At 41.1% G+C, this 12,186-nt stretch overlaps 1 protein-coding gene across 2 annotated transcripts in view; it reads right to left on the bottom strand.

Annotated features, from left to right (window-relative positions):
• Positions 1–306: 306 nt before the first annotated feature.
• Positions 307–12,186, bottom strand: part of Sms (spermine synthase) — a 50,198-nt gene continuing 38,318 nt past the window's right edge. For both annotated transcript variants that reach the window (XM_075957501.1, XM_075957500.1), the window contains exons 8-11: positions 11,612–11,726; positions 9,872–9,951; positions 2,058–2,173; positions 307–837 (exon numbers count right to left, since the gene is read on the bottom strand). In XM_075957501.1, coding sequence (XP_075813616.1) covers positions 798–837; positions 2,058–2,173; positions 9,872–9,951; positions 11,612–11,726 — 351 coding nt within the window. In that variant the 3' untranslated portion in view covers positions 307–797. The remainder of the gene's footprint in view (positions 838–2,057; positions 2,174–9,871; positions 9,952–11,611; positions 11,727–12,186) is intronic.

The raw sequence follows: 12,186 nt of genomic DNA on the forward strand, positions 1-12,186 counted from the left end.
AGAGCAGCTACCCCAAATAAAGATGTTTGTATTTACATGGAATTCATCAGTAAGAATGGTAACAGAAATAAGGTTTTGACTTCCAACTGTGCAGTCAGGCAAAATCTTCTGCTATTCTCAGGTCACCTTTATAAGGCAGGTGGTAAATAGGCTGTGGCTCACTCCCCACTGTGATACCTGAAGTCACTACTACAGTCCACACAGACATTATGACATGCGCACAGTCTAGAATATCCCTTTGTCTAGGCCATCAGAAGTAAGGAAGAGGAAAATGGGCTGAAATAAAGGGACAAAACACATGATAGGTCTCTTTTGTAATTTTAATTGAAGCACTGCTAATCATGTCTTTTGAAAGCACCAAATTTTAAAATCTAAGTCAATTTGGGGGTGGGGGGGAGAAACACTATCAGGAACTTCTCTCCAGAACAAACAATGATGTTCATTCCTCCACATGTCCAAATTAAAGTCTACTGAAGCCAAAACTAAAACCCAAACCCCACACAGAGAAAAAAAAGATAGATCCTAAAGTCACATTCTAGGGGGTCAGTGCATTCCGCAGTCTTCGCTGGGCTGTCTAATTGTCCTTCGGATGACTTTCAAAAATTAACACCCTAGCTCATCAAAATATACATTTTTCCCATTGGCTTTTTTAAATTAAAAATAATAATTAAAAACAAACAAAAAAAAAACACTTGAAGGAATTCATGACCAGTTGCCTGACTTGGTTGATGGCATACAGAGCAAATGGAAGTCAGGAAGGCGGCTTGCAGCACACGACATTCAGGGGATGCTCATCTTTAAGGCTTAGCTTTCTTCCAAACAGTGTAAAATACCCACCTGGACCGGGAGTTAAGGAATAAGAAAGGCCATTCAAGCAAGAGCAGGTACCACTTAACATGTGTATATAGGCTAACAAATTGAAAGATGGACAGGGATTTATGGGCGTAGGTTGAACACTGTAGGGATAGGACAAAGGGCTTTTAAACAAGGCACTTTGCAGCATGGACCGTCCACCATTTGGGACAAAGACTAAGGAGTATACTACTCAGTTCTACTGCTTCTGCTCTGGAGCTCTCCCAAAAGTCTGAAGCATCGGTGTGAGGAGAAGAATGAATAAGGGAAATTGGATGGGAGTAAAGGAAAGGAGAAAACAGCAGGGAAAGGTGGAAGAGTAGAAGAGCAGAAGGACATGGGACTCTAAGACCCAGAGCCTTCTCCCTTATCACTCCTATTCCTCAAAGCACTGAACAGGAAAAGCCCTTCCTAAAGAGGCAAGGGAGAGTGAAGATGGAGATGCTAAATCTCCACAAGCCACTGAAGGACATGGCTACCCAGCAGAGTATCCCCTCTTTAGACATAGAGGACCTAGGCAAGAAAGTTCTTGCCTCTTACTAGGCATCCAGCTTCCTACCTGCCAGAGCTAAGCGCCACTCCCAGGGCCAGCAGCAACTGCCATCATGGAAAAACAAACCTGGACTCAGCTTGCAGCTATGGAAGCTACTGACTGTGAACTATAGTTTACTACAAATATGGCTAGTCTTGCTAGTCAGCTTACTCTGGGCATCCCCCATTTTCCCTTTCATATGCTGAGATTACAGGTGGCCCACTAAGCTTTTATGTGGGCTTCTGGGAAGTCAAACCATTTCTCGAGTTTTGGGTACACATCACTACCCTAGAGGACTGAGGAAGCTGGCCTTTGGGCTCCACCCCTACATTCTATATGGGGTGATGACAGAAGAACTTGCATATCTAACTAGTTCCCAGGTGATATGCCTGGCTACTGTCCGTCTTTGACAGCAATTGTTTCTGCTTTAGATCAGTGGGACTTAATGATTAAAGGCCCCCGGGAAACGATGACAAGGGACGCCCCAGTCTCTAAGATTCAGAAACAAAGCCTACTTTTTCAAGTTCCTAGGAAGAGCCCCCAGTTAAGTTTGAAACTCAGAGTGTGTACACTACAGAGCTGATTCTGCTTGTTGTTATGATTAACAACGGTAGCACATGATGGACTTGGATGTTCTGAAAAGGCAGCATATAATGTCTTGGTCAAAGGATACAATTCCAAGTATGAAGGGACACAGACAATCTCTTTTGAGAATTCCACAGGACAATACAGGCGCCCCAGCTGTTCTTCATAGAGTGACAGGGCTTCAGTCAAATTGACACAATTCCCCTAAATCAGAGAGAAAAGGAAACATTGGGATTGCTAAATCATACTCACTTGAAGGTCTCTAATAAAGGAAGAACAATTGGAGCTTGAGATAAAAGTTCATCTTTAAAAAATGAGATAAGACCTCAATACTTCCACAAATTGCACTGGATTCTATTTATGGGTTCATTAGTCCATTCTCTTTCTACCTCATTTGCGGAGCTATTTCAAATTACTGAAGTATGAAGCAAAGAAAGCAGTGAAGCCAATTTCTCATTAGTGACACAGTTCATTGTATCCACACCACCCAATTTAGCATATTCATCCACATAACCCACTCAAAGTAAACTTTTTGTCAGTAATAGTCACAACCGCATTGAAACTGAATAATCAAAATAATGTTCTTGTTTTCCATGCTGATTTAAACAACAAAAGTCCTGACAGAGAATTGCAGTCATACCTCATCCTTTCCTCAAATTCTGATTTTTAAAGTATAGTATCATTGTGCGCCAACATGATGTGTGCATGTGTTACTGCATGAATGTGACAGTCTCAAGATCACATGCTGGAATCAGTTCTCTCCTTCTACCTTTTTCGTGGCTTCTGGGCCTCAAACTCAGGCCACCAGGCTTCTGTTGCAGGAACAACGTGAGATGAAAACTTCACAAAAGTGGCCTATGCTATCAGAACTTCTGAGAGCAGGCATCCAGCCATGGAAATGGGTTAGAACTATTCCAAGAGACAGCCTTGGTGGTTTTAACTTAGCACATTCACTTAGCACAACGTCATTCTTTAGTGGCAGCCTGTTTAATAACCCATCATCTAGGGTCCTGCAGTGGGATTTAGCCAAAGTGCCCTTCACCAGCATATAATTTGGTTTCAACATCAAGTTCACCATGAGAGCATATAAACACCACACATGTAATTTACAATTCGTAAATAGAAAACACTGTCCGGTTGTTTTTAGAACACATCACCACTGGGGAAGCTATATAGAACGGAAATGCCACCAAGGTGTACAGCTGACTGGTTGTCTGCCATCTTAAAACTGACACCCTGCTCTGTGTTTAAAGAGGACATATGGGAGGGCCGGACCTCCTTACTGAGAATGTGGTACAAAAATTGGAAAGTTTCAATTTGTTCTTTCCCAACATTGTCAAGAAGCAGTTTTTCAAAAGAAAAAGGGAAAGAAGAAACTCCACAAATAGAGACCTACCCAAAAAAGGAACATGATAAATTTCACTTTCCTGTCTACATAAATAGAACATTTTTTTTCTTTTCTTTTTAAAAAAGATACATTGGAGTTCCAAAACAAAACCCAACAGCAAAGAAATAATCATCCATTAGTTCAGTAGCTTTGGTTCTAGAAAATTCTCCATCTCTCATATTAGACTTAATTAACACTTGCTTTTTCAGTTTATAAACTTTTGTATTGTTTACATTTTTATGGGTTTTTTTGGGGGGGGGGTTTTTTGTTTTTTTTTTTTTTAAGTTTTTCGAGACAGGGTTTCTCTGTGTTTTTGGAGCCTGTCCTGGAACTAGCTCTGTAGACCAGGCTGGTCTCGAACTCACAGAGATCCGCCTGCCTCTGCCTCCCAAGTGCTGGGATTAAAGGCATGCGCCACCATCACCCGGCTTGTTTACATTTTTAAACTGAAATCAGTTTGTACTATTTTTGTAATATAAATCCTTATCTGAGTGTTTCTTAATAGGTTCAAAATTAAGCAAAACCAGCTGGGTGTGGCGGCACACGCCTTAAATCCAAGTACTCAAGAGGCAAAGGCAGGGGATCTCTGAGTTAAAGGCCAGCTAGCCTGCTCCATACAAGCAGTTCCAGGCCAGCCAAGGCTGCATAGTGAGGCTCTGGTCTCAAAAAGGGGGCAGTGGGACTAGGACAGTTGATGAGGTGGTTAAGAACACTCACCACTCTTCTACAGGACCCAAGTTCAGTTCTCAGCACCCATGTTTGACGGCTCACAACTGCCTATTAACTCTAGGTCTAGAGTGACCCGATACCTCTAGTTTCCAAGGTCATCTGCATATTCGCACGCACATAGCCCACACATATATACACATCATTAAAAATAACAAATCTTACGCAAGCAAAACTAAACAGTAAAAAAAAATATCACACTCATGTGAACTACAAAATGTACAAAAATTTTTGAGAATTGACAAGAAAGAAAAGATGGCTCAGTGGTTAAGAATACTTACTGCCCATGCAGAGAACCTGAATTCAGATTCCAGTACCCATGTTGGGCAGGCCACAACCACAAGTAAATGCAGCTCCAGGGGATCTGATCTCAGTGGCCTGAGAGAGTATTTGTACTCACATGCACACACACACACAACGCACACACACTTTATTCAGTTTTTTTCGTTTTATGAGACAAAGTTTCTCTGTGTAGCACTGGCTATTCTGGAACTCTCTACAAAAACAGACTGGCCTCAGACTCAAAGAGATCTACCTGCTTCTGTCTCCCGAGTGCTGGGATAAAAGGCCTATGCCAGTATGCACAGCTTTAAAAAGTTAAAAAGAAAAGCTGACAGTCAAGAGGCTGGAAAGACAACTCGGTGGTGAAAAGCACATAACGGGATTACAGACATTCAAGAGGTTCAGTTTTCCACACTCGTATCAGTGGGCTCACGAATTCTCGTGACTCCAGCTCCAGGGAATCTAACACTCTCTTCTGGACTCTGCAGGCACCCATACTTACACACATATAATTTGAAAGATAAAAATAAATAAAGAAATTTTTCAAATGATGCTAATGATGGATTACTTCGAGAAAGCAGTAAAGCTTTAGCAAGGATTACAGATGTCTAAAGGGTACTGATAATGAACAGTCCAAGCTATGGGAGTGCTCAGGAATTTGCTCCATTTTTCAATGTGGTTTCCATGTGTGTTACATACCCATTTTTGTATGTAGAAGCCTGTTTTTTTTTTCTTTTTTGGCTTTTCAAGGCAGGGTTTTGCTGTAGTTTTACAACCTGTCCTGGCACTAGCTCTTGTAGACCAGGCTGTCCTCGAACTCACAGAGATCCGCCTGCCTCTGCATCCCAAGTGCTGGGATTAAAGGCGCGCGCCACCATTTCCCAACTGCCTATTACTTTTTTAAGTAAGTGGTTGGAGACAGAAGATAGATGGTCAAGTCCCAGGACCTAACTTCTACCCTCAAAAATGCACATTCCTAAGTTCTGTGGCAAGATAGTAAGGCTTCTTTCAAGCACCCAGGATGATGCCAGTGATGTCACAAATTTGCCACTGTGACACAAGCAATGTGTTGGTAGGAGTTTCTGAAAATCATTATATAAAATCCCCATCCCACCATTAACGTTCTCCAGTTTTCTGCTACACACTCCAGCTAAGGGCAGAATCAAGTGTTATCACCTGAGCATGTCAACAGGTAGGAAAAAAAAATAAGCAGAGTCTAAGGGTACAAGTCAATGGAAGAACTCCTGTCTGTCATTCACCCCAAAAAGAAATCGATGATGATGAGTGAATAAGTCAATGAATGAATGGTGGCGACCACAGCTTCCTGTAAGGCTTATGCCTCTTAAACCAGGTGAATCTTAGTGTGCGGCACATAGACCAACACAAGAAACAAGCCCAGGACGGCACAAAATGGTATCACTATATCTCCACTCATACTGAATGGGAGGACAGAATGTATGCAGTGATGTCTTTGGGATAATCCTTGGCAAAGAACACAGCCTTGGACTTATGATCTGGAGGTTTAAAAGAGAAACAGTTCACAAAAGCAAGTCCTCAAAGTTACAGTCATTAATTAGTATTTGTACATGCTGCATTCTCGTGGGACATTTCTATTAGTTTCCCACACTAAAGCACCAGTTCCCCTTAGCAAGCAAGCACAAAACTACCATGATGCGCCTTTTACCTACTCCAAGCTGACTGCTTCACAGAGGATCCATACTTAAATACCCTTCCTTCAGGCTCCCAGGCAGTTGGGATTTTGGGCAGATGGCACCCATGACTAGCTTGTTCTCACTCTCTGTACTGGAGCAGAGGAAGCCCTGTAGTGTAGTCCTGAAATAGTAAGTATTGTTGACATGGGCATGCCTCAGTGTTGGGACTAATGAGTCCTGGCCTTCAGCTGCTCTTCCCTCCTAGAACCTTCTAATTAAAGTTACTAGAAGCTGTGCCTAGCTTAGAGGATCAGAGGATGGGATTTTCACCTGTTGGCCATTGACTGCAGTGTATTTAAGCCTACATGGTGCTAAAAATGGGGGGCTTTTGGTATCAGTGTTTAAAGGTCTGCGTGTCGGTCTGTCTCTGCGTGTGTATTCTCAACCTCCAGCCCCTTGCCCGAAGCTCGCGAACTGAGTTCTAGCGCACAGAGCGCAGACACGGGGGCGCGGTACACGGCACCTCAGTCCAATGGAATGGAAAAGTCTTCCCCAGCTGGGATTCAAAGAGATGGTAATACCTTCTTTGCGGGTTTTAATGCTAGTGATTGATCAGTGTGTTCAAAACTAGAACAACTTCTTCCCCATAGATGTTCACAACCTGAAACTGCTGGCCTATAGATACTCCTACCAAGACAAGCTAACTTCTTTTCCCTGTGCTGTACATAATCAAACACAGAGGTTCCAGGTTGCTTGTAGTAATTGGCTCAACTCTATCAGAGTGCACACAGCCTACCTGACCCCAGCTTCTCCACGCAGAGGTATCCTGTTCTTTCTTTTCATCATTTTTTTTTCACTACTCTTAGCCGGAGCTCCAGATCCAACCCATGCTGATCCTGGCAAGTCTCTGTTTGGTTATAAGATCCTAGAGCCTCATGTTTCCTCAATTAACCTGCTTGAGACTTTCTTCTAGTTGTGGAAATGTGGAGACAGGGGAATATGATAATCGTGCTCCCAAAAGTCCAACTAACTCAATCTGCGTTGCTTTTACAGTACAATCCTTGTGTGAGTCAGTTTCACCATCAACAACCTACATAAAACAGAAGCCTACCAACTTCCTCCGTAAAGGGGCAGAGAGGTCACATTTTAGACAGCACACTGCTCCTGGAGCACAAAACAAATGGTATGGCTGTTTATCAAGAAACTCAAAAAGAGCAGGGAGCCACATCTGCCCTACAGTGTGTAGACCCTGGCTTTAAGGTACCATGTGCCCACAGGCTTTACATGCAGTGGGAAGAGAAGGAAAACAGGACGAGCTGGAACTTTAGGTGTCTTGTGTATTCTAAGTTCATTTATTTATTTATTTATTTATTTATATTTATTTATTATGTATACAGTATTGTCAGTATTCTGTTTGCATGTGTGCCTACAGGCCAGAAGAGGGCACCAGATTTCCTTACGGATGGTTGTGAGCCACCATGTGGTTGCTGGGAATTGAACTCAGGACCTTTGGAAGAGCAGTCAGTGCTCTTAACCACTGAGCCATCTCTCCAGCCCCCTCTAAGTTCTTTCCACAGCATTATTCTTCTCAGATCCCATGAAACAGAACAGACTAGAGTCTGCAGATACGTTCTTTCAAGAAAAAAAAAGACTTCTAACTATTCTGGGTATTTAAATACACCAATAATCTTTAAAAGCAGTTCATCAATTGGTATAAGAAGTTCTGCCACGCAATTACACAGTATAAGGTAACTATAGCTAATGATTGTTCCAAGAATCATTGTTCTTGAAAGTTCCAAGAAAGGAAGCTGAACGTTTTCTGCACAAACGTGATATATGTTAAGAAGATACATGTGCTTAACCTGATTAAAAATTAGACAGTATATACATGCATGTAAACATCACATGGTAACTCTAAATGATCATTTTTATGTTTTTATAGATCAGTCAAAAATAAATTTATGTTAAAAATCTAAACCAGCCTAATTGATGCATCTACAATACAGCTCCTGAACCTAAGGCTCAGGGAGCATCACAGAAACGGTGCAGAAATATTTTAAGAGCCAGAGGAACAAAAAAATCTATTGTGACATTGTGTTTGTTAGAAATGCTATGGAAGGAGCTGCAGAGATGGCTCAGTGGTTAAGAGCATTGCCTGCTCTTCCAAAGGTCCTGAGTTCAATTCCCAGCAACCACATGGTGGCTCACAACCATCTGTAATGAGGTCTGGTGCCCTCTTCTGGCCTGCAAGCATACACATAGACAGAATATTGTATACATAATAAATAAATATAAAAATTATTTTTAAAAAAAGAAATGCTATGGAAGCTATGCCCGTGATACTACAATATTATGGCTGTCAAAATAACATCTGAATGAGGATGACACTAATATACATGTTTCATGGGACCCAACCCTACCTAGACAAAGAACTGCAGGCAACTATGGAATGCTGAAAGCAGGAGAAATAGTCTTCCCCAGGGAAGAACACACCAGTTGGTTATCTCATACCACATGGTCAGCCCTGAAAACTGTGTGTGTGTGTGTGTGTGTGTGTGTGTGTGTGTGTGTGTGTGTAACATTATACAGACTAAGCAGGTTGTATTTACATATCTATGCACCAGTATATGTGTATCTGTGTATATGTATGTATCTAACAATTAAAAAAAAAGAAGCCATGAATGACAGAAAGCAAGGGGGGATATATGAAAGGAATTGGAAGAAAGGGAAGGGGGAAATGATGTAATTACAGTATGATTTCCAAAAAATATTTACAATAGAATGTACTGGGGCTGTAGAGATGGCTCAGCAGTTAAGCACACTGGCTGCTCTTCCAAGGGACTGGAGCTCAGCTCCCAGCACCTACCTGAGGAATCTCATAAGGCCCTGTAACTCTAGCTCCAGATCTGACACCTCCAGCCTCTACAGCCAGCTGTACTCACATGCATATACCCAGAGACACATGCACATAGATAAAAATAAATCTTTAAAAATAAAAGGAGCATACAGTATTCAGCGAAATTCAAAGATCCACTTTAATAAAATGAATTACTGAGAAATTAATACAATATAAAGTTGGTCACAAGGTAAAGTCTTTAGGGGATGGGAATTATGTACACAGGACAAAAGACATAATTCTGCTTAAGATGGTCCATATTAAAAATAATAAAAAATAAAAAGGGTTAGTTAGAGTTTACATGTAATAGGATGAGCAATACTCTCCAGTAAACTCAGAGAATTCCGAGACCAGAGTGCAAGGGTCGAACTTGGTTATTAATTATTTTGTGTACCAAGTAATGAGACTGGATTAACAAGTAGATGCCTTTGTTACTTTATAGGAAGAAGTGTATTTTCCTATATATACCTATTTTATACAAAACCACAAATGCAAACCTTCTTTAAAGTTAAGAATACCCTCAAGAATGAAAGTTTAAAAAATATTTAATTAAAAAAATAATTTAAAAATTTTTTAAATTTTTTTTTAAAAGAATGAAAGTAACTACAAAGAAAAAAATCTACTTCTATATGGTGTCTGCAGCTCACACTACAGGTAAAGCTGCTCATCAAGAAGGGTGTGCTGCTAAATGGGCTTTTCCCTAGAGATAGACCTAGAAGATGGGGGATGGGGGAAGAAATTGTGGTCTGTGTCTCCACCTGCTGGTGACATTTCATACTACAGCCAGGGCCAACAAAATCAGGATAATATTGTCTTCTGTTAAGTAACATCTCAGGATGACAGATTTTGAACAAGTATAATTCAAATATATTGTTGCTCTCCTGACATATGTAAATTTCAAGAACATGCATTCAAATAGGTAAATATTGACTCTTCTTGAGAGGGACTGAGTGGTCTACCTGTGTGAAGTATTTCCCATCCTGTTTCAGAACTTTCATTGACAGGTCAAGAATCAGTCTGAGAAACTCCCATGTGGAATCTGGATATAAAAAAAATAAGTTTTGTAAATATGTTCAAATATTTGTAAATATGTTATCAAATATTCAGTCATAGTTAATAAACAAAAAGGAAGAGACCCCTGTGTACTGGCACATGCCCATCATCATCCTGGCACTTTGGAGGCAGAGAAAAGATCAGGAGTTAAAGAGCATCATTGGCTACATAGTAGCTTTTAGGTCAGCCTGCACTACATGAGACTAATTTAAAGACACATATGCTTGAAAGTTTGTTCATGAACAATAATGTACAATCATATACATTGTGTAGGTCTGTACAAACACCTACACAAACACCGAGATGAGGATCAAGTTTGCATCTATTTAAGACAGTCAGTACATCACAATAAAGACTTAGCATAGCATAGCATAGGGACTGAGAGTGTAGCTCAGTGGCAGAGAGTTTGCTCATCCGCACGAGATCCTGGGTTCCATCCCCAACACTGCTCTCAGATAAAGAACAAAGATTAGACACAAAGGCAGAGCTCAGTCTGAAAAAAAGCTGCTTAAAGAAGGAAGTCAGTAACATTCGCTGAGAAGCTGAGGAAGACACAGAATGCTGCAGCCTCCTTAACAGCAATTCATTGCCTACCTGTGTCAGACCTAACCTTGAGAATATTCCAGGAGACCTTTGTTCATATGTATTAACTTAACAGAGCACACTAGCTTCCACCGATGCCTCAACTAAGGATGTCTTCAGAAAGTTTGGAAACTTCCTCCAGCAGAGGTTACCCTGCTTTGCTGTAACCCACTTCATCTTGCCACCAATGTATTTGAAATATGCCTTGATTTGTGAATTTCTTTTGTTCCACAACTATAAAAACATGAAACTGTTACCACATTGGAACATACTACTTACACTAACCTGAATCCATGTTCCCCAACCATGGTCGCTCATATTTGGTTCCAGAACACTCTTACCCTTTGAGGTATAAGCTGTGTTTTCACATTAGGAAAAGGAAAAAAATGGGAGGCGGGGAGGAGGCGGAAATTTTTTTCAATAATAATAATAAAAAAATCCAGTCACCTTCCCACCATCAATGCTAGTTCAACTGCTTTTAACAACTAAGAGGAGCTAAGAAGATGGCTCAGTGGGAAACGTACTTGCCATACAAGTGTATGAATTTGAGTTTGCCCGCCAGTACCCACACATAAAATGAGAATGGTGGCATGTGCCTCTGCAATCCCAGTGATGGGGAGAGAGACAGGATTCCTAGGGCTTGCTGGCCAGCCAGCATTTCCTACTTGATGATAGTTCTAGGCTCAGCAAGAAACTCTCAAAAAAATAAAGTAGAATGCAATTCAAGAAGATATTCAGTGTTGAGCAGTGGTCTTCGCACGTGTGTGTGTGTGTGTGTGTGTGTGTGTGTGTGTGTGTGTGTGTGTCTGTGTGTTGGCATGCACCCACGCATACATTTGTGAACATGTACATGTATATAGTTTGAAACACAGCCGTACGGTGGTGGCACACGCCTTTAATCCCAACATTCGGGAGGCAAAGGCAGATGGATCTCTGTGAGTTTGAGGCCAGCCTGGTCTACAATAGCTCACTCCAGGACAGGCTCCAAAGCTACAGAGAAACTCTGTCTCAAAAAACAAAAACAAACAAACAAACAAAAAACAAGACTTCAAAACACAATCTACCTTCTTCTGGAGATGTAGAGATCGGGACAGCTGTCAAATCATTAATCACATAATCGAACTCTCTCCCTTCTTTGGCGTACCTCTTCAGTACTGGAATACAGTCTTCTATGAGGACCTTTCAGAATGAACAGGATTGGATGCATGAGTCAACACAAATGGGTGGCATTGAACACTTATAAATAGGAAATGAAAGCTGGGGATTAAATTCACAGCACCAGCACCAAAGAGACCTTTCATCCCTGTCTGTTAATAGAAAAACAAAGTGTCAACCATATGCCTATATCCTTTCTCATCTGAGTAATCAGTCCCTCTGTGGATGCCATTGCTCCCTTCATTAACTGAAACACAATCTCATTTAAAAAGGTTTCTATAGGTTGCGCATAGACCCTTGATAAGAAAAGAGGACAATCAGATGTGGTAGCCCATCCCCTATTAATTCCAATTCTTGGAAGCTAAGACAGAACAAGTGATACTCCACAGGTTTGAGGACAGCCTGAGTTTTACATTGAGTTCCTGGCAAGAAGGAGAAGGGAAGACTACAGTGTAAGAAGTATGGAATTTGATATCTTTGAAGA

The sequence above is a fragment of the Microtus pennsylvanicus genome, chromosome X, assembly GCF_037038515.1.
Source record: "Microtus pennsylvanicus isolate mMicPen1 chromosome X, mMicPen1.hap1, whole genome shotgun sequence".
Lineage (NCBI taxonomy): Eukaryota > Metazoa > Chordata > Mammalia > Rodentia > Cricetidae > Microtus > Microtus pennsylvanicus.